The following is a 20,016-nucleotide window of genomic DNA, read 5'->3' as shown; positions in this document are numbered from 1 at the left end:
AATTCTGTGTCTGTCCGATTTTCTTCTTTTCTTCCATGCTTCGGACCCCCAAAATCTTTTCCATTTACCTTTTTTTTTTCTTTTCTGGTCAATGTTTATGCATGATTGATTTAGTTTTTTTTTTGTGCTATTTATACCGATAAGGGTACACTTTTGGTTTTTTCTCCAATAGGATTATACAAGGATCTTGCTGAGTTTAGATTCGGAAATTTATTTTCAATCATCCTTCTGCGTCAAATACCGTGATTGAAATAGTTTTGTAGTTTCTGTGGTATGAAGGGATTCAATCTGAGGTTTCCAAGGTTAATAATAATGAAGTAATGTGGAGAATGGATTGCAGGAAACCTGACGAATCCCCAGTCGTCATAGCTCTCTACCTAGGTAAACTGCGGGTTGAAGAATTAGAATTAGGTAGGTAGGTGCCGAGTATGTCCCGCCCTGACAAGCCAGCTACAGCTTTTCAGCAATGTCAACAAGAGAGGAACCATGAAAGTTGATTTGTATGCAGGTCTTCTCTAGGTCCAATTTTCGCATGTCTATGAGCTAGCTGGGCTAAGGCACGCAGCGCAGTGGGGAAAATCGTTGTACGCGGTTGCGCAGGACAGATCGCGTGAGTTGTCTGTCGCTGTCGCTGAGCTGTCGGCACATGTAAACAAACCTCCCCTCACGCTCATACCCTCCATACCATTCCTATGAGCATTGTCGCACCCTCTCATCTCCCTTGGTTCACCTGCTGGAACTACTCTACATCCATCAAATTGGAGGATAATCCTGAAATTTGATTATCACAGACGGTAAGTCTTTGAAAGAAGTTCGAGAATGAAGGAAGCCGATGCGGAGGTGTGTTTTGCTTTTCTGAAGTAAACATCAAGCGTCTACTAACATCTAGCCTCTACCCTTGCAGACCCCTCATCTTGACATCGAGCTCGACCTGGACCCTCTCCAGGCGGACCTGCTGCTCCAACAGACCATTCTGTCGGACAGCGCCAGCGACATGAGCCTCTCTTACAAGCGGAAGCTCCCCTCTGTTGAGTCAGACACCACATCTGACACATCGGGGCGCTTTGACGACGCCGACGAGTCTGAGTTCGAAAACAATGGCTATGTTGACGATTCCCATGATGCGCGTTCGGTCCATTCCGCCAAACGGCGCCGTTCGAACGACTGGCCACTGCGCGACGAATTCGCATATGATGAACACGGGATGCGCATAGACCTGAGCAGCAGGAGGTCAGCAACCAAAGGAACTAATAGCCCACCGCGCGATTCAGGATCAGCCTCCAGGGACCGGGGTCATGGCTCTCCCGTCCTTCGGGTTCGGCGATCGAGGTTTATCGAGGGGAGTATGAATGATCGCGTGAGTGAGAAGCCTCCGAGTATCTTTCTTCGCGAAGATGCGTCGACGGATGACGGAAAGACGAAGCAAGAGCACCAGAATGGCAACACGCTGGGCCACAGGAGCTCGGGGATCTTCCGGTTTGGGAAGGCTATCGCTTCAGCGTTCAACCCGTTCGGCATGTGGGGAAACAAGTCAGAGGTCTGGAAAGGAGCGCAAGATGGGCCAAAGACACAGAAAGAAATCCTGAAGGATAGGCAGGCTAAAGCGGAGAAGGCTTATGCGGAGCTGAAGAAGTCTGGCTACAAGGGCACGAAGCTGGATGGCGGCAGAGGCCATAAGGTTGATCCGCATATGGCGGATGAGACTTGGAAGGCGATAGAGGAAAAAATGGGCTACAAGTTGTCTTCAGAGAACTCCCGGCCGAGCAGCACTGGCGCGTCGCAGGATGAAGGACGGCCGAAGGAGACTCATCGAGGACGGCATGAATTTGGATTTACAAAGTTCAAGTCCTTCCATGATCTCCGGAAGAGAACGTCGGTACTGAACATATCTCCGGTCAAGAATCGTGATGTATCTCCCGCGCCGCCTTCCCATGAAACAGATTCATCGGACTCTCAGCGCGCCGTTCAGAAGCGGCAATCCCGCAAGGAGCTTGCCAGACAGGCTAAATTGTTGAATAAGATAAGCAATCTGGAGGACAAGCTGGAACGAGCGCGGCGGGAGCTCCGTGAATTGGGATACGAGGACGAGCCTCCGGTGCCAGCGATCTGTTTGGACAATGTTCACGCGAGGCGTTCTGTGCCGGGGGCTCTGCCGTCTCTTCCGTCGGAGAGAATTCTTCAGAATCAGTGGGGATCGGTTTCTGAGGCTGAGTCAGAGATTACCAGGACAACAAGTCATCTGCCAAAAGACAACCTCGAAATCCCTCAATGGGCCCTCCGAGAGCGGTCTGCAAGCCCCAAGTTGCGCAGGCTCTCGAGGTCAAGGATCTCTGCCAGCAGGGAGAGCCTATCGCGGAAAAGAAAATCGCCCGTGGTCGACCCTGGTTTGAACGCAAGTTCTAAAGCCGGCGTCCAAGAAGACTCCCATGGCAATAGCACCGCCGGCGGAAAGACCGACGAGTCTACGACCAAAAGGCAGCCTCCTAGACAGGCGAAATTCCAGAAGGTTGCCGAAAACGACAGTCCTGGATCTGGGAAGACGCGTCCAGAACAGGTCGAGCTAGAGGACCAGCATGATAAGACCAGGGGAAGATCAGAGACAGCCAATCCCTCGAAGCCATCCCTTCGCCGGTCCAAGCGTTCATCTAGCCTGAGCGGCCAGCGCCTCAAAGCGACCAAGTCAGTGCGAAACCTGCGCCTGGTGGATGCAGAGGGAGACGAGCATGAAACAGAGAATCCGCAACAACCCAAACCACGCCGATCGTTCTACCTGCAGGACCAGCACCATCTCGAATCGAATGTCGTAAAGGTGCCCGTAGCTACTGCCAGTCGTAGTCCAGCGAAAGGCTGGGGTTATGGCTATGGGAATGATGAGAACATCCCTCCCGTTCCACCCGTGCCGAAGGAGCTGCTTGAGAATGCGGCCAGGCTGGCAAATACAAAGGCAAAGAAAACGGACGAGGCGGGTGACGACATCCTCAAGTCTACTGCTCGGTCAGCAGCTCAAGCTCAAGCCCAAGCCCAAGCTCAGCCCTCGAAGTCTGAAAGGGTCCCGTCGGACGGGTTTACGTGGCCGGATGATATTTTCTGACTGACATGTCTGTTGCAATGTCGATTGTTGAAGACGGGGATTTTTCTTTTTTTAAGATAACACTTTATGAGTATGAGTTATGACCATTTTATCCTGTTGTTTTTCTTTTCTTTGCTTTTATTTTCTCATGATTTTATGAACGGATTGGTGGTATGCTTCGAAACCTGTCATGAAACGCTGCTGTCAATCCTTTTTTTTTTCTTTCTCTCTTTTAACGAGATCTATGATGTTCATGTTTATGCTCATGTTGATGTCCATGTTCACGTTCACGTTCACGTTCAAGTTCACGTTCATGTTTATGTTCACGTCCATGTCTATGTCCACGTCAATCTCCATAACGAGACCCAACCAGTTTTGTTTTTGGTTTGGGCAGCTGTGACGCACTACAGGTTTTGATGATTCGAGTCCTTGTCACAAGTTGGTTTGGGAGAGTCTTTCTTCCTTTGCTTTTGCCTTCGCTTTGCCTTTTTTTTTTTCCATTGGAGAGTTTGATGATTGTCATGTCACGTCATGTTATGTTATGATAGGAGTTAGGCTGAATTGAGTTATTGGTATTGTCTGCTTTCCTGCTTTGTCTGTTAGTTAGTTATTCCAAACTAGTTATGAGTTTGTTGCTTTATCTTTCTTTCTTTCTTGGGTGAGCTAAGTCGGAAGTCAACATGATGATGTTTTTGATGAGTTAGGGTAGTTAAGTGCCTGCAATTCAATACAATACAATATCCATTCTTGCTCGTGGGTACTTCATTATCTATCGGATACGTATCTACCTACTACAGAGGGAGAGAATAAGAAAAAGACCTTTGTACGACCATTTATTTATATACAGTTTATACAGTATATATACACTTATCTATCTACGTAATGCTTGCTAATGCTAGCTAAGGCACCTTCTTATCGTCCGTCACCTCTGCAGGCGGATTCTCCGTGTCTCCGTCTACGACAGCCTTGCCGGTCATGACTCCTGCATTCTCGCTCTCACGGGCTTCATCCTCGTCATTCAGCACCACCGGCGGCCCGCGGAACTCTCGTCTCGCATAAACAAAATACCAGACAATGCTGATGGCCGCAAACCCGGCAAACACCACACTGGCATAGTTCATACCCGACGCCGTCACAGGCAGCGACACGGGCATGCAGAAGAGTACTACTGCCAGACAGATCCAGCAGATGGTAGTGATGTTAATCGCGTAGCCGAACCTGCCCAGGGAATACGACGAGTGCCGCACGGCTTTCCGCCCGCGCACCACCAGGATCAGGATCGGCAGGCCGTACGACGTCGACAGGCAGATGGTCGCGACCCCCGTGAAGGAGTTGAACGCCGCCGTCGACCCGAAGTAGATCAGCCCCAGCAGGCAGTCCACCGCCGTGGAGAGGATCACCGCGTACACGGGCACGTCCAGCCGCGAGCTCACCTTGCGCCAGAGCCGGAAGCCGGGGATGGCGCCGTCGCGCGCGAAGGCGTACGTGCACCGGCTGGCGGCTGTTAGGGCGCCGATGCCGGCGAAGAGCATGATCCCCAGGATCAGAAATAGCAGCCCGAACCCTCCACCTGCGGAGCCGGTGACGGTCTTGAAGAGAAGCCCGATGGGCTGGCCGTTCGCGACGCTGAGGAGGAGCTCGACGGGGGGTAGTGTAAATAAGATAGGGATTAGGTACAGCAGGCCCGTGATTCCTGCCGCGACGACCGACAGGACAATCGCTCGGGGCACCTCGAGGTGTGGGTTTTGCACCTCCTCGCACATGGCTGCTACCATGCCGTAGCCGGTCAGAGTATAGGCTGCTTGGAGCAGTCCGACGAAGAATGCCCAACCGGTCGGCCTGTAGATTTTAGTACATAAAAAAAAAGCAGCAGCAGGAGGAGGAGGGACCTACCAACCACTCGCAGACGCATCATAATGCGCAAACACAAACTCGCCCGATCTCTTGTTATCCGCCATAGCCAACAATGTCACCAGGATGATGACGACACTCGCGGCAGTCCAGTAGATGCACACTTTATTAATCAAGTCAAGATACCGCGAAAAGAAGATATTGACCAGCGCGCACACAAGCATGACAGCCCAGAACATGAGGATAGTCTGCCACGCATTGGGGACATAATCCTCGTTCCACAGCGATATCGCACTGAGAATGAGCTGCCCGCCGGAGAAGTTGATGCTCAGCGTGACGGTCCAGTTCCCGACGAGGGTCAGCCAGCCGTCGATGAAGGACATGAGCGGCGCCCACCGCTTGGTCGACAGCATCGCGCTCCAGTAGTACACGCCGCCGGCTGTCGGGTACACGGCGCAGATCTCGGCCAGCGACGCCGCGATGGCGATCGAGATCAGCGTGACGAGAACCCAGCCCCAGATGACGGTCACGGACTGGCCGTCTGTCAGGGTAATGTACAGGGTAGTAGACAGGCCGAAGGGGGCGGCCATGATGGCGAAGGACCTGTCATCAGTCAGTCAGTCGTGAAATTAAGTCGGCACCCAAAATCAATCGCTCGAGCGAAGCTACACAGTCAATTGGCGACGAATTGCACTTACAACCCCAACACACTCAGCATGCTCAGATTGCGCGGTAATTCGCTCTTGTAGCCCATCTTCTCCAGCGCCGCGTCGGCGTTGACGCTGGCGTGGGCGTCTACGGACGGTCGACGCATGTTTGCAGGAAGGCAGTCGGTGAGTCAGTCACGCGACCGACCGATATCGCAATTGAGTCCGCAAGACGAAATTGGGCAGATCCCCAACGAAGGATAGGGAAAGTCCGGTCGTCAATATCGTTAATGATGCTGGGGAGGAAAGGAGAGAAAAGGCAGCGAGAAGGGCCCTAAGGACATTGTGCCCGGCTGCAGTGCAGTACTATATACCGAACCTAATATACCTAGGTTAGGTACTCCGTCCCGACCATCAAAACTCCAACGCAAGGGCAAATGACAATGACACACGGAAATCAGATAAGCTCCTGGGGAGGGGCGGGGCCAGGCCCTGGTCCCGCTGTGTTGCAGTCTTCTGATTGGGCAGGAATCCCGCTGATGATGAAAGCACGCCAAGCCCAAGCAAACTTTACTTTGAAAGGTGTCGCCGTGCGGAGGGGACCGGTGTTGTTGTCCCTGCCTCCGATTGGTTCGCTTTGCCACACTTTACTTTGTTAAGCAGACCAGGCTGGGTTAGGTAGGTCCTTGCAGAGAGAGGCGTGCGGGGAAGGGAAGGGAAGGATTGGGATTAATACCGAGTACGGAGTACGGGGCACTTCGTACAGTAGTACTACTTAAATATAATAATGCATGCAAGCATGCAAGGACGTATCATACATCGTCCAATGTTCTTGAAGCAAAGAAAGAAAGAAGGGGAAAAAAAAAGAAAATAATAATCGTAGCCGTCTCCAATCCATGAGACAAGAAATACCCTGTAAGCGTATGATAGTCATTTTCTCTAATCTTTGGTAGAACGTTGGAAAAAAAAAAAGATGATAGGAACAAACCTGATAGAATCCCGCCATTCTAGATTTCTAGATCTCTACCTACTCTATGCTCCATTACTATTACTTTTTGCCCAGAAACAGGATCTACCTGAAGGAAGTAATCTATCACAATTATCCTACTGTCCATCCATTGTATTCCACCATTCTACTGGTTTTACAACTGCAACCTAAAGGTAGCAACCTCAAACGCCCGCAGCGTAATATCCACCTTCCCATTCTCAATCTTGTACTCCTCCTCATCGTCCTCGAGGACGTTGCACTTCCACACCTTTTTCACCGGCCACGTCGTCTCAATCCTTCCCTTGCTGACGCCTCCGAGACTGTCGTAGATTCTCACGATCACGCTCCGGCCCTCTCGTTTGGGCAGCTCTCCACGAGAGACGTCTTCGTCGTCTTCGCCCCGTTTCACCCCGTCGAGGACTAGCGAGGGAGACCCCGTTAGGCGGATAGGAATTGGTCCTGCTGCGGCTGCCTTGGTGAGGTCATTGGCGTAAAGCAGCTTCATCGGGTTATTAAAATTAAAGGCCGTTCGGATGGTGGTTTGCGAGAGTGCGCCTTCATGCGGGAGAATGGCATATCGGATGTGGTGACGTCCTGCAAGCTGTTAATCCGAGGAAATCTAAGATACTGTTCTCCTGACTCACCCATGTCGGCATTAGCGTCAGGAGCCTTGGGCGCTCGCAACAGACTGAGGCGCATCAGGTTCCCACAGGTGGCAAAGCCATATTTGGAGTCGTTGAGGATCGACACACCGAATCCGTGTTCAGAGAGGTCAGCCCATTTATGGCAGCACACCTCGAATTTAGCCATGTCCCATCTAGAAAGCGTTAGACACGAGAAAAGATGAGAGGGTCAGCGCGAACGTACGTAGTATTGTAGTGCGTCGGTCTGGTCATAACTCCAAATTGCGTTTCGTATGACGCCTCCTTGTTCGTCATCGACACTGGAAACTCGACCTTCAAAAACTTCATGTTTTCTCTCCATTCCACTTCAGTCTGCACTTCGACGTACGATAATTCCCCCTCAAGCGCTGGCGACAGACTGATCGTGGACTTCACCCAGCTGCGCTCACTGATTTTAGTTTCGGTAACGACGCTGACCCGGTAAGGGCTGTTCTCGCCAATCTTAGTTTGTCCTACTGCAAGTTCCTGCCGGGAGTTCAGATGGTAAACCTCCACATCCCATGCCTGCCAGTTCAGCGGCTTGTCATCGAAAATGACAAACTGATTGGCTTTACCACCCTCGGCAATTACCTCACGATCGCAGGGACGGTAGATGAGGGAAGTGATGACGCCCTGCTCGACTTGCACCCGGATCTGATCATTCTCGAGAACGAAAAAGCCTGGCTTAATCTCTTGGATGGATACCGAGGGTGTAGCCGCGCTTGGAGTATCTGGAAGAACCTTGACTTCCGCCCAGGGACGGTCGTCAGTTGAGACGACGCCATACTTTACCTCCTGTGTGGGAAGCTGCACAATCTCGTTACGCTTCCACGGAAGAGTATTAAGAGCAAACACAGGCCCAGACGGGGAATTAGACAAACCATGTCTTTCCATTATCTCCGTCAAGATCTTCATTCCGGTGGCAAAGAGCTTTTCGTAAAGCTGCACAAGTCAGTACAGGCGTAGTGATCAGCCCGTTGTTACTTACCACATCCGATTCATCGTAGCACATCTCAATGGAGCTTCCGGGAAGGCAATCATGGAACTGGCAGAGGAGGACAGCCTCCCACTGCAGGATGTTAGCTATACAGATTGTCACCACTCCTCAGAAACTTACCATCTCATCGATAGCCTCCTTGGGATACTTGTAAGAGCTATCCGCGAGAGACGTAATTGTAGCCAAAAGCTCAATATCATGTAGAGCAATCTCAGCCAGTCGATTGTTCCGCTTGTTATTCGCTTGAGTAGTATAGGTCCCCCGATGGAGTTCAAAGTAGAGCTCTCCATACCAAGTCGCAAAATTGGCACCATTCTCGGCCTTCTTCTGCAGTTGTGCAAAGAAGTCGTCCACAGACAGGCCCATACCAACTCTAGGCAGGACACCCACCTGGTCACTAATACCCCGACAACGCCGCAGCTTTTCGAGGTGCTGCCATGTCGGCCCACCACCACCATCTCCCTTTCCAAAAACAAGAAGAGAAGTAGGATCCTGCCCCATTGATTTATGCTGCGTGAGGCATCTCCTAAGATCACCAAGGTCGGCTTCAGCATTATATGTTTCCGCAGGTGTCATATGACATAACACCTGGCTTCCATCAAGGGAGACCCAGTTGAAAGTGGTATGGGGGAAGTTGTTGATATTGTTCCAGCTGAGTTTCTGGGTGAAGAACCGACTCATGCCGGCAAGGCGGCATAACTGAGGTAACTGACCAGAATACCCAAAGGTATCCGGTAGCCAGAAAGTCGTGCACCGTTTGCCAAAGTGGCTTTCGAAGAAGCGCTGCCCATAAAGGAACTGGCGAATTAGAGATTCCCCACTAGGCATATTCGTGTCATGTTCCACCCAACTGCCGCCGATTGGATGGAATTTGCCTTCATCGATCTTTGCCTTGACACGTTCATAAAGAGATGGGTAGTATTGCTTGAGCCATTTGAACTGTTGCGCCTGAGAGCAGGCGAAGCGATGTTCAGGATATCGGTCCATCAAGTCGCACTGGTTGGCCCACGAACGGGCAATCTTGCGCTTCGTCTCGTCCCATGGCCATAACCAACATGTATCTACAGAAGTTAGCTCGACTAGCTGGCACCAAGCCGGGACCGAAATACATACCAATATGACAATGTCCGATTCCGTAAGAAATTATTTCGGACTCTCCCTCGTAGACCTTTTCCGAATCGACCTTGCTCCCTAGGAAGCCCTGGGCAAGCTTGCGGCATTGCACAATCGACTCCTGGCTGCCCGGCTTAAATGTATCCATGATTTCATTGGCAATCCGCAGGGCTTTGTGGGACTCCCATGAATCGGGGCTGAATTCCCGGGCAGCATCTTAAGAACAGTTAGTTCTGCCGGAGCCAGTGACAAATCAGAGGGCGAGTCAAAGTACTGACCAGCGATGAGTGTGAAGTCGATCAACAAAGCTCTAGCTTCCAAATTGACGGCGACTATGTCGGCCTTTTTGAGAGTGTAATACATATTTGGGTCTGGGGGTTGGTTGTCGTCGGTTCCAGGCGCATTTCCGAACATCTTATTGCAGGCCATTTCGATATAGAAGATATGCTCCTTGCCATCTCTCCAGGCGTCAGGCAGGATCCATTCAATCCGTTCACCGGCTCCCGAGAGCCCTTGGAGAGGCTCGCCATCTTCGGTCCAGATGAGACCTTCATTGCCGGCATCCCAGTGGAACTCCAGGTGTTTCTTGTTCACCAAAGCAGGAGGAATTTTGAGGTGAATCCTGAACCAGTGGGTAGACCAGCTGGGGCCAAACTGCTCGCCGGTCTTGGTTGATTTGAAGGCGTTCTCATCGGCCGTTGCGTCTTTGAAAGTTGGACGAGCGAGGTCGGGGACGCTGTAAACGAAGAGCTTGACATGTTCTCCCCCGGTAGCGCGACCTTCATCCAGCATGCTGCAAGACGCGGGCTTAGACTTGATATCGCAGGTGTTCGATGGGATAACTCACGATAAAAGATTTTGAGATTCATACTGCCCGGGCGAGATGAAGTTGGACAGCCGAGCTTTGTAGATGTGAGCAATCGGCTGTCCGACAGGGCGCTGAGACAGCTTTGGGTACGTTATGGCCTCGGAGCCATTTGCTTTTGACTCGGTGGCCATATCTGCTCTCACTCACGAGGAAGTGAGACACGGTAGCTGGAGAGAGATAAAAACCGGACGAAGGATTGTATTCAGCGTCCTAGGTCGAGAAATTGGCGTACAGTCCAGTATATATTTGTTCTATTCTTTGGGCTCCACAATATTGGAATTCAGACAGATCAGTGGCATGACGACAGCCGCGTGGTAGCATCTCCGCTCTCTGCTGGAAAGATTGATTAGGTATCCCATAGAAGCGGCAGAGCATGCACGACCGGTTCAACCAGCGGAGAGATTTCCGGAGAAATGATGACTGTTTGGGGATATGGTCCGGGGAACATTACTCCGAACTGGCGGGCTCGTCTCTTAGTAACTTTCTCGGGCGTATCATCGTAAGACGCGGCATGCATTGGTACCACAAGGACCTATCCCCAGTAAGCATCGAATTAATACGTGTGAAGAGAGTCGGGAGCTAGTTGGTAACTGAACGGAACTCTAGGTATGTATGCATGTACATACCCATCCACTGGATTTTGATCCGACACGTAGCTGCTACTGCAATTGACCAGAAAGGAAAAGGCCCATATCTGCGCGTACTTCAGAGGTCATCGGCCAGTATTGATACGAGTTGCACGAAACGCCCATCGCGCCTGCTTCTTGTCCACGGTACTCCGTACGGAGTACTCCGTACATACCTCAACGGTTGATTCTCCACTGCCTAACTACCCGACGAGGTAGGTGCCAGGGATAGTACCTACCTAAATAGGTAGGTGGTGGTTAATGTCCGTGCGTCTTATACCACGTGACATCCAGACATGGAGGATTAGAATGTTCAACTGGTTAGTAGTTACACAACAGACCTCGAGGCGCAGAAGTCTCAAACCCAATTTCAGCATCATCATCAATAAATACTCGACTATTCTTGTCACGAGTAACGATTCAATTCCTGACATATGAGCATTGAGAAACTATAAAGATAGTCGTCAACCGCGGAAGAAAGAACTGGGGTAACTCTGGGGCTTATTGTATTTATCCGCACACCCCCACCAACCTTCTTTCGTCTTGGCTCTTTACACACAAAAAATACCATGGTCTAAGCTTAATCCTAAATTTTATATTCAGGAGCACAGTACTTCGATCTTTCAGCTTCACGCGAACTGAATTCAGTGGATCTTACGGTGGAAGATAGAAGATACTAGAAGAAAGATATATATCATACAGCACACGCCGGATTACCTTGGAAGGTGTTCTTTTCCCCTCCTTCTACTCGGGAAATAATATAATAATTAGCAATGATCCAAGAATTATTATTGTGTGACAGAATTATCAACAGAACAGGACATACACACGAGAAACCGATATGTCTTCAAAGTACCCATCTAGGTAGTAGATACCTAAGGTATTTTACTACCCAAGTACTCCGCAGACTCTCCTTTATTTCTATCTAGGTCTAAAGACTGGCCTGTGTGCATGATAACTGACTGGATATAGGTCTTACCTACCTAAATAGGTCCACACGCGGGGTGCAGTGTGGGGAGCAGTGACAGTACAATACGGTAAGGTAAGAACGTGCCTGATTGGTGGGACTAAGACCAAGCGTGACCAAGCTTTTCTGGGGAACCCCGCTATCAGTCTCGCTTACTCCGCGCACACGGTGTCATGTCTCCTATCTAAACTAGCTGCTAGTTGCTATTAGATGCCTTTCCCTGTGAGAAAACCGGCCATTATGCCGGTTCGTTTCCCTGGCCACGAGTTGCTTGTTCCCAATCAAGTAGCTAGCTCAGTCGGAACCATCTGGGAAGATCTTAGGTTAGTTCCATGTCAAGCAATTAACTAATTCTCTTGTAGCCCAGGGGAGGCGGTAGAGCACATGCCCGTGTCCATGCTGCTGGAACAGGCGCAGCCGCCCATTGGCGTCTTTGCTAGGCGTTCTATATAATGACGCTTTCCCCCGGCAATGGCACTTGCGGTCATCTTGGCAGGGTTCATGCATTGTGTAGATTCCCCCTCGTATTACATCAATTGACTGATTGTGCGTCTGTCCGTCTATCGTGATCCATTCTTGCTATCATCGACATGGCTTCACAACAAGCAGTTGATGAAGCCAAGACGACAGCCAAAAACGCAACATCCCACATCGAGGACGGACAGCAAGAAAAAGACGGCCTGTCCAAAAGTAAAGCCATCCTGATCAGCGACGCCAAGGATGCGACAGACAAGGAACATCGCATGACCCTCTGGCAGGCCATCAGACTCTACCCAAAAGCCATCGGCTGGTCGATCCTCCTGTCGACGGCCATCGTCATGGAAGGCTACGACGTCGTGCTGATGCAGAGCTTCTACGCCTTTCCGACTTTCAACAAACGGTATGGCCGGCTGCAGCCCGATGGGACGTACCAGATCCCCGCCTCGTGGCAGTCGGGTCTGTCCAACGGCGCCAATGTCGGCGAGATCATTGGGCTGTTTCTCAATGGTATCGTCTCGGAGCGCTATGGGTATAGGAAGACGATGATCGCTGCGCTGACGGCGCTCACTGGGTTTATCTTCATCCCGTTCTTTGCGCAGAATATCCAGACGTTGCAGGTCGGCGAGGTGTTGATGGGGATTCCCTGGGGTGTGTTCCAAACCCTGACAACGGCTTATGCATCGGAAGTTTGTCCTGTCGCGCTGCGAGGATATCTCACGACGTATGTGAATCTTTGCTGGGGCATTGGCCAGTTGATCGCTGCCGGAGTCTTGCGGAGTATGCTTCAGCGGACGGACGAGTGGGCCTACCGGATCCCCTTCGCCATCCAGTGGATATGGCCGGTGCCACTGCTCATAGGCATCTTCTTCGCTCCCGAGTCTCCATGGTGGTTGGTCAGAAAAGGTCGACGCGAGGATGCCCGGAAAGCCCTGCTGCGACTGACGAGCTCCACGGCAGATGCAGATTTCGACGTCGATCAAACCATCGCCATGATGGTGCACACCGACGAGCTGGAAAAGGAGCTGACTAGCGGAACGTCCTATTGGGACTGCTTCAAGGGTCTCGATCTGCGTCGCACGGAGATCACCTGCGTAACCTGGGCGATCCAGAACCTCTGTGGAGCGGCATTCATGGGCTACTCGACGTACTTTTACGAACAGGCCGGCCTGTCAGTGCAGTATTCGTTCGACATGTCCATGTCTCTGTACACGGTTGCCATGATCGGCGTCTTCGTCTCGTGGTTCCTGATGGCCAGGTTTGGACGCCGGACCCTGTACCTCGCTGGCCTGGTGATGATGTTCCTGTTGCTCCTGATCATCGGGTTCGTTGCACTCGCCCCGAACAAAAACTCCGGCTGGGTAATCGGATCTCTTCTGCTCGTGTACACGTTATTTTACGACTTCACCGTCGGAACCGTGGCATTCTCCATCGTCGCCGAGATCCCATCCAGCCGGTTGCGGACGAAGACGATCGTCCTGGGCCGAAACCTGTACAACGTCATCGGGATCATCAACGGCGTCATCACCCCTTACATGCTCAATCCATCCGCATGGAACTGGAAAGGAAAGGCCGGTTTCTTTTGGGCGGGGATGTGCTTCTTGTGCCTCATCTGGACGTTCTTCCGCCTTCCGGAACCAAAAGGCAGGACATTTGAAGAGCTGGATATTCTGTTCGAGCGGAAAATCAGCGCGAGGAAGTTTAAGGAGACTGAGGTCGATCTGTTCGAGTCTGAGCAGCGGGAGAAAGAGCCATAAACTCGGCCGTTTCTAGACGGCGGCTGCTGGAACATGACATTGTAGGCCGGTTTTCTGGTTGGAGGAAATTGCTGTAGAGAAGTATAGCTGGTATTACTGCATTCTTCAAGTGGTATACCATCGCTATTGACTTCGGCTTAGCATGAAGAAAACATGACTGACGATGATTCCTTAAAAAACACTACTTGAATAGGATTACAGAATACCAAACATTCAAAACACGTCAGAATATAGTCATTATCGCCTAAAAAAAAGATTGATCTAAGATCTTCTCATTAGTTAGCATATTGTCACTCAGGATTTCAGGTAGGGTTGGAGTTAGAAGTACAAACATATTTCTCCCAACGCTAGAGGTTGTTATCTGTCAAGGTTTGAAGACGTTCACATTGACTGGCAACGACCTAGCACTGTAAGAAACATGGGAGAGTCCACAGTAAAGGTAGGCTGTTTATAAGCCAAAATCGTCCCAAATTCGGCAGATGGATTTGCATCACCTTCATTAGTCCGCGTTGTGACCAGTCACAACCAGATCGCTAAGTCAATGCCGACAGAATCCTTCTTCCACCATCTGCCAGAATTCTTGAAGCTCGTCCTCGACTCGAGGCCCTCCAACCGCAAAACGCTTGGAGATGCACCATAAGTGAAACCTATGATATTACCCAAGTCCCATCCGTCGTAGTGGAGTCCGTTTGTGTTCCAGAGCAATCTTTCGCGGGCACCATAGACAACTAGGTCGGCACCTGCATTGCGAAGTTCCTAAGCCCACAGCTGGAGAGATAAATGCGTGTCGTACCTGTCCTGGTCGTGCATATACGGGTGAGACCTCTTGTGACGACCTCGATGGCGCGGCCGCCACCTGGTCCAAACGTAGAGCAGCCATACTTTCAGAAACCCGAGTAATGCGATTTCGTCGTCTCGGGTCGTGTCGCGTCTGATGTTCTTCAGATGGATACCGCATTCCACCAATTTGACCAGCAATTTGCGGTACCCTTCCACCTCGTCTGTACTCCACCAGGCGCATTCGCGAGACCGTACGCGATAATCAAGAGGATCCGTAAGCCTGTCGCATCATCTACGGACAGCGGTGCCACTTCGGTAGGGGCAAGACAGTTGTGAGGATCTCTGGAGGGGGATGATAAAGATCGTAAATGGACGAAAGGCATTCCCACAGAACAAGCCGTTGAGACAAATCCCGTAGGTCAATGGTGGACAAATTGTTTGTAACATCCTTTGCAGGATCGCTGTCACTGTGATATGTTCGAAATCCTGAGGGGTCCCAATAAATGCATCCTCAGTTTCCGATATGAGCTCCAGGCTCGTTTCTACCGTGCGTTCGCGCTCGGCTGTTTCCAACCGCTCGAAATTCATAACAAACAGCCGCCCTGTACAGACTCGAACGGGCGTCCTAATTGCTGCATCAGCCGTTGAGCCTATATGGCCTGTCGAAAAGGATGTACATACTGAGATTGATTATCTTCAGCATATGGGTCTGCACCTTCATCTAGCAGGAAGAGACACATGGCCTTCATGCCATACAGAGCAGCGTACTGAGAAAATCGCAAAAACATCACCAACTTTAGCAATCTTGTCGCACCAACACATTTCAACAAGTTTGTCGACGCAACTTACATGCAAGGGCGTCCACCCCTTCTTGTCGCAGTCAAAGACCGACCCCTGTCTGTACTTCAGAAGGTTCTGCATTGCAGCGATATCCCCTGTGGCGGCGTACTCGAAGATGGGAGAAACTCGGGAAATGATATTATGCGTCTTGATCCGAAGAGTCCACTCTGTCTGAGCCCTCGCGGCATAAAATTCCCACACTCGACCAGTCAGCCAAACTGGCAACGCCAGACGGAATATAGGAGGTCCCTTTTTGGCCCAACTCTTGGACGAACCCCTTCTCCTACGAATTTCCTCTCCGTCAGACAATGTAGAAGCACAAGAAGACTCAGATAATGCGACTGTATCAGAGGATTCTGGAAAACATTCTGGAAGCGGTTTCGTTTGGTGTTTCTGTTCATCAACATAATGCTTTAGAGACTCCAAAAGTGATCCTTGAGCCAAGCTACACGAGAAAAGAAAAAAAAAATAGTCAGCATCAATAGATTATTTAATACATGTGAGTTTCACTTGGGGGTAAAGCAATGAAACTGACCAATGTGCAAGCAGCAGCGTTAACTTGGTCCGCTCCAGTCGCTTCACACTTATCCAGATCATCCTTCTTCAGAACAAATGCGATGGAACCAAGGATCTTTTTTTCTCTGAGCCGTTTCTGAAGGTGATTGAGAGTCGTGGAGAGCGCAGTCGCCGCTTCAGAACACTGTCGCTCGCAATGGTTGGCGATCTCCTTGCGGAGGAGCATCGGTTCACGCTGCATATCCAACAGCACCTCGTTGAGCATGTGCATCTCGCTGAGAAGCGAAATGAGCTCCTCTGGAGCTGCCTTGACCGATTTGAGGAAGCTTTGGAGGGCCACAATCTTCTCTGAGACTTGGATGGCGAGCGAGGCAACGCCCACGCCAGTGCCTACTACTCCTATAACATCAGCCATCGACCAGACCTGCACGGGTTGACTTTGATTCTCTCTCTCTTCCCTATATCAGGAGAATTCCAAGCGGATGTGGACGAGGCTCCCTCAAACTCTCGAGAAAGACAAGGGTTGGACCTGAATGCTGTCGACAGCAGACTGTTTGGTCAAAGTGGGCGACGCCATCGAGTCCCTGAGGCTGGCCCTAAAATTGATGGAATGATAGGAAGTAGTTTGTTGCCATTGTGACACAATGGCCCTTGACATTGCCTTCCTGGGAACGTTGTTAGATCGTCGGTCACTTAGACGCTTGAAGAACGAGGGGAAACGAGGGAGGAGTCGCAGACAAAGTACGTACATTTTCATATCCGATCATGCAGAATTGACATCTGTTGTAACCAAGCAGCCAACTGCCATCTGCCAACCTGCCCAAACCTCCTTTGTACAGTATTGTCATATCCCGAGCGGAGACATGAAACAGATGCCAACCCATGATGAAAAGAAAACTGAAAACGAAGCAAAAGCCGGCGGATGTGATGCCTGATTGATTGATCTTTCTAGGAGATGACGAAGGTGGAAGGAGTACTCCATGCCATAGGCACATAACGAGTATTACAAGGAATATAGATAGGTAGGTACCTAGGTAGGAAGTCCGCCTGGAAAGGAGATAAAAATAATATATATATATATATATATATAGCAGGGATAACTCTCCAGCGATGAGCTCGCGCCTCAAAGCGGTGCTGGGTCTAGGAGTCCATATATTTTTGCCTAATTGCATGGATGAAGCCAAGATGAGCTCCTTATAATCAAATCGACTTCTCTTTCTGCTTCAACCATGATATTGAATGCTTCCCCTGATACCTATCATTACAAGGTAAGCAATAAGTCATTAATAAAAAAAATGTCCTTGAGTCCTTTGCAATTCTACCCATCTTACAAGAATAAATGACAAAGCCATCAATTATGAGCTGGTTTACTATAAAATAATCAAAAAAACAACAACTATTCGCCAATATTAGCAGGGATTGCTAAGGTCCCCTTAGTCCCTGGCATAGACCAGGCCGTTTTTTTCCCCCTTTTTTCCGGCTCAGCAAGCCTCGAGAAATCATGTTTGACGACATGGAGTGGAAGTCTTTTCTTCCATTTTATACTATAGAGCGTTTTTTTTTTCAGTCTGAGACTATGCACGGGAAGCCTTTTCTCCCAGCGAGATTACTCACATATGTAATGTATGTACATACCTCTCGTTACCATCACCAAGAGGGAACATGACCTAACTCCCTCCTCAGAGGGAGGGAGAATGGCATATCAACTCAACGAGGCAAGCAAAGTCATTCATTAGCATTCCTAGAAGCTCAACCAACTCCAAATTCTCCGTGCCTTTATTTAAAATAAACGGGTTATATATATCGTGACGTTCACAGCGGGATGATGGACTTTTTTTTTTCTTTGCAGCTGATTGCGTTGGCGAAGTTGCTCTAACTCGGACTGTCAAATACATGGATTGTAATACCTCCTCGTGCTGTCCCTTGGTAGTAGCATAGATGCAGTGTGCTTGCTCGCCAACTAAGGATAGCCCAGCCGGGTCCAGACTCCAGAGCAGTTTACTAAGGTAGATTTGATCCATGGATAGCACACTCAATTAGAAAAAAACTCAAAAAACTCAAAAAAGGGGATCCGATCCATGGACCATGGTACTGGGTTAGGTACCAAATGATCCAGGTAGGCGGGGCGAAGTTTAAGGTAAGACAAAACAAGCAACAGACAAACATTGGAAACAAGCGAGCGAGAGTGAGCTAGCGCATTCCATTTTCATTTTCATTTTTTTATTTAACTAAATCACCGTCACTACCAGGCGTACAGACAGATAGCTATCATTCATAGATACATGTACTGTAGTTACTGTTAGTTACATCGAACGCCACAAGCCATTTGAGATGCTCCTCACATCCTCAGTCAGGCTTTTTGTTTGTTTTTTGAGACATGCTAGTACATCACATCACATCACATCACATCACATCAATCAAATCACCTTTTCATTTCATTGCACACTTCCATGGACCCATGGCAAGGCTCAAGACCAGGTATAGATAGATGGATAGATAGATAGATAGATAGATAGATAGATAGATAGCAGCAGGTCAGGTCATTTCTGGACCTCCTCCTTTTTCTTTCAAGAACTGTTCTGTTGACCAAAGAAAGCAGAAAAGAAGAGAAGGGTTAGAAAAAGACCAGTCATAGATGGAAAACAAGGGGATAGGTGAGAAGAAGAAGATTGGGTATCAGAAGAAAGAAAGAAAGAAGACATTGACAGAATCGAGAAGAAACAAGAAAAGAAAAGAAAAAAGAAAAAATTTTTCGAAGCTGCTTCTGGATTCGCTGTTTTTTGTTCTAGTGTACGTGATTGTAAAATAACACGATGGGGGTACAAAAATAGGCGGGCGAAAGTAGGCCCTGCCGACCGTCTTCGGTTTGGATGTGTGTGGAAGGGGGAGACGGAATAGGAGAGGTAGAAAAGGTGAAAGAGCAAGAGTGAGCTGGGCGGTGAGTGTGGTGAGTGTGTGAGTTGAGTATACATCAGTAAGCTCTTTCACTCTATTTTTCCCATGTCATCAAGTTTCGAAAGAAGAGACAGACAGAGCCCCTCCCATAACCCCAACCAACCATTCATCCACGCCGTTCACGGTATATCCTCTATCAAATCAAACAAATGCCAACCCGTTCAACGGATGGGCATGACCAAAGCTCATCCAAAAAGAAGAAGAAGAAGAAGAAGAAGAAAAATCGAAGACCAAATGACGAATCATCAAGTCAGGTGTCATCAACTAGCATCATGAATCACATAGGCGAAGGTATAATAAATAGAGATAAAAAAAAACAATCGACATCATCTCCCCATGTGAAAAGAACAAAAACGCCCAGTTCATGCAGTCATCAACAATTGGGATACAGGGTCACAGGAAAACACGGGATATTTGCAAAGACAGAGGAAGAGCATTTTCATCGACAGGTCGACAGGTCAAGGGCTCAGTTCAGCACAGATGTCATCCGTGGTATCCATGCCGAATCCGGCCATGTCCACAGAGTGCAATGACCCCGGCCCGCGGCCGAGGGACAGCTCCGACGCCGCATAGTCATGCTTGAGCCGCTCGTGGGGGCCGAAAAACGGTCGGCTTTCCTCGTTCGGCGTTGTCCCATCCCCTGCGACCCATGGACCGTGCTGCCAGAAGCGTGTGTTGGCCTGCTGATCGCCAAAGAGGTCATGGTGGTCATGCAGGTGCCGGGGTATGATGGAGGAATCGTGATCCCCATTGCTGGTAAAATCGTTCGGCGACGGGTATCCCAGATGTGCCCGGCTAAAGCTGGAGGCCGGCGAGTCGGCATGCAGCGGCAGGTCCAGCCCGGACATGGGCATGGGCATGTCCTCGACGGTGGTGATGTCGATGGTCGGATTCTCCGTCCT

The 20,016-nt window shown here is 49.9% G+C and overlaps 5 protein-coding genes across 5 annotated transcripts; 2 read left to right on the top strand and 3 right to left on the bottom strand.

The window, feature by feature from the left end:
• Window positions 1-819: 819 nt before the first annotated feature.
• Window positions 820-3,091, top strand: VTN77DRAFT_9533 (uncharacterized protein; the record flags this gene model as incomplete). Its single annotated transcript, XM_069426152.1, has 2 exons — window positions 820-840; window positions 905-3,091. The coding sequence occupies 2 exons, from the start codon at window positions 820-822 to the stop codon at window positions 3,089-3,091; spliced, it is 2,208 nt and encodes a 735-aa protein (XP_069280656.1).
• Window positions 3,092-3,969: 878 nt separating this feature from the next.
• On the bottom strand, window positions 3,970-5,735 carry VTN77DRAFT_9532 (uncharacterized protein; the record flags this gene model as incomplete). Its single annotated transcript, XM_069426151.1, has 3 exons — window positions 3,970-4,909; window positions 4,964-5,524; window positions 5,620-5,735. 3 exons carry the CDS (start codon window positions 5,733-5,735, stop codon window positions 3,970-3,972), a joined length of 1,617 nt encoding a protein of 538 aa, XP_069280655.1.
• A 975-nt stretch (window positions 5,736-6,710) lies between these two features.
• On the bottom strand, window positions 6,711-10,327 carry VTN77DRAFT_9531 (uncharacterized protein; the record flags this gene model as incomplete). The annotated part of the gene is made up of 8 exons (XM_069426150.1): window positions 6,711-7,150; window positions 7,201-7,373; window positions 7,424-8,160; window positions 8,207-8,287; window positions 8,336-9,276; window positions 9,329-9,544; window positions 9,607-10,121; window positions 10,176-10,327. The coding sequence occupies 8 exons, from the start codon at window positions 10,325-10,327 to the stop codon at window positions 6,711-6,713; spliced, it is 3,255 nt and encodes a 1,084-aa protein (XP_069280654.1).
• A 2,052-nt stretch (window positions 10,328-12,379) lies between these two features.
• VTN77DRAFT_9530 (uncharacterized protein) lies at window positions 12,380-14,023 on the top strand (the record flags this gene model as incomplete). The annotated part of the gene is made up of 1 exon (XM_069426149.1): window positions 12,380-14,023. The coding sequence occupies one exon, from the start codon at window positions 12,380-12,382 to the stop codon at window positions 14,021-14,023; it is 1,644 nt and encodes a 547-aa protein (XP_069280653.1).
• A 756-nt stretch (window positions 14,024-14,779) lies between these two features.
• On the bottom strand, window positions 14,780-16,574 carry VTN77DRAFT_9529 (uncharacterized protein; the record flags this gene model as incomplete). Its single annotated transcript, XM_069426147.1, has 5 exons — window positions 14,780-15,024; window positions 15,100-15,428; window positions 15,485-15,570; window positions 15,653-15,814; window positions 16,179-16,574. 5 exons carry the CDS (start codon window positions 16,572-16,574, stop codon window positions 14,780-14,782), a joined length of 1,218 nt encoding a protein of 405 aa, XP_069280652.1.
• Window positions 16,575-20,016: the final 3,442 nt, after the last annotated feature.

Source organism: Rasamsonia byssochlamydoides, assembly GCF_041956645.1.
Source record: "Rasamsonia byssochlamydoides strain NRRL 3658 unplaced genomic scaffold VTN77scaffold_9, whole genome shotgun sequence".
Taxonomy (NCBI): Eukaryota; Fungi; Ascomycota; class Eurotiomycetes; order Eurotiales; family Trichocomaceae; genus Rasamsonia; species Rasamsonia byssochlamydoides.
The sequence above is the reverse complement of the archived record's forward strand: the minus strand, read 5'-3'. Positions and strand labels throughout refer to the sequence as shown.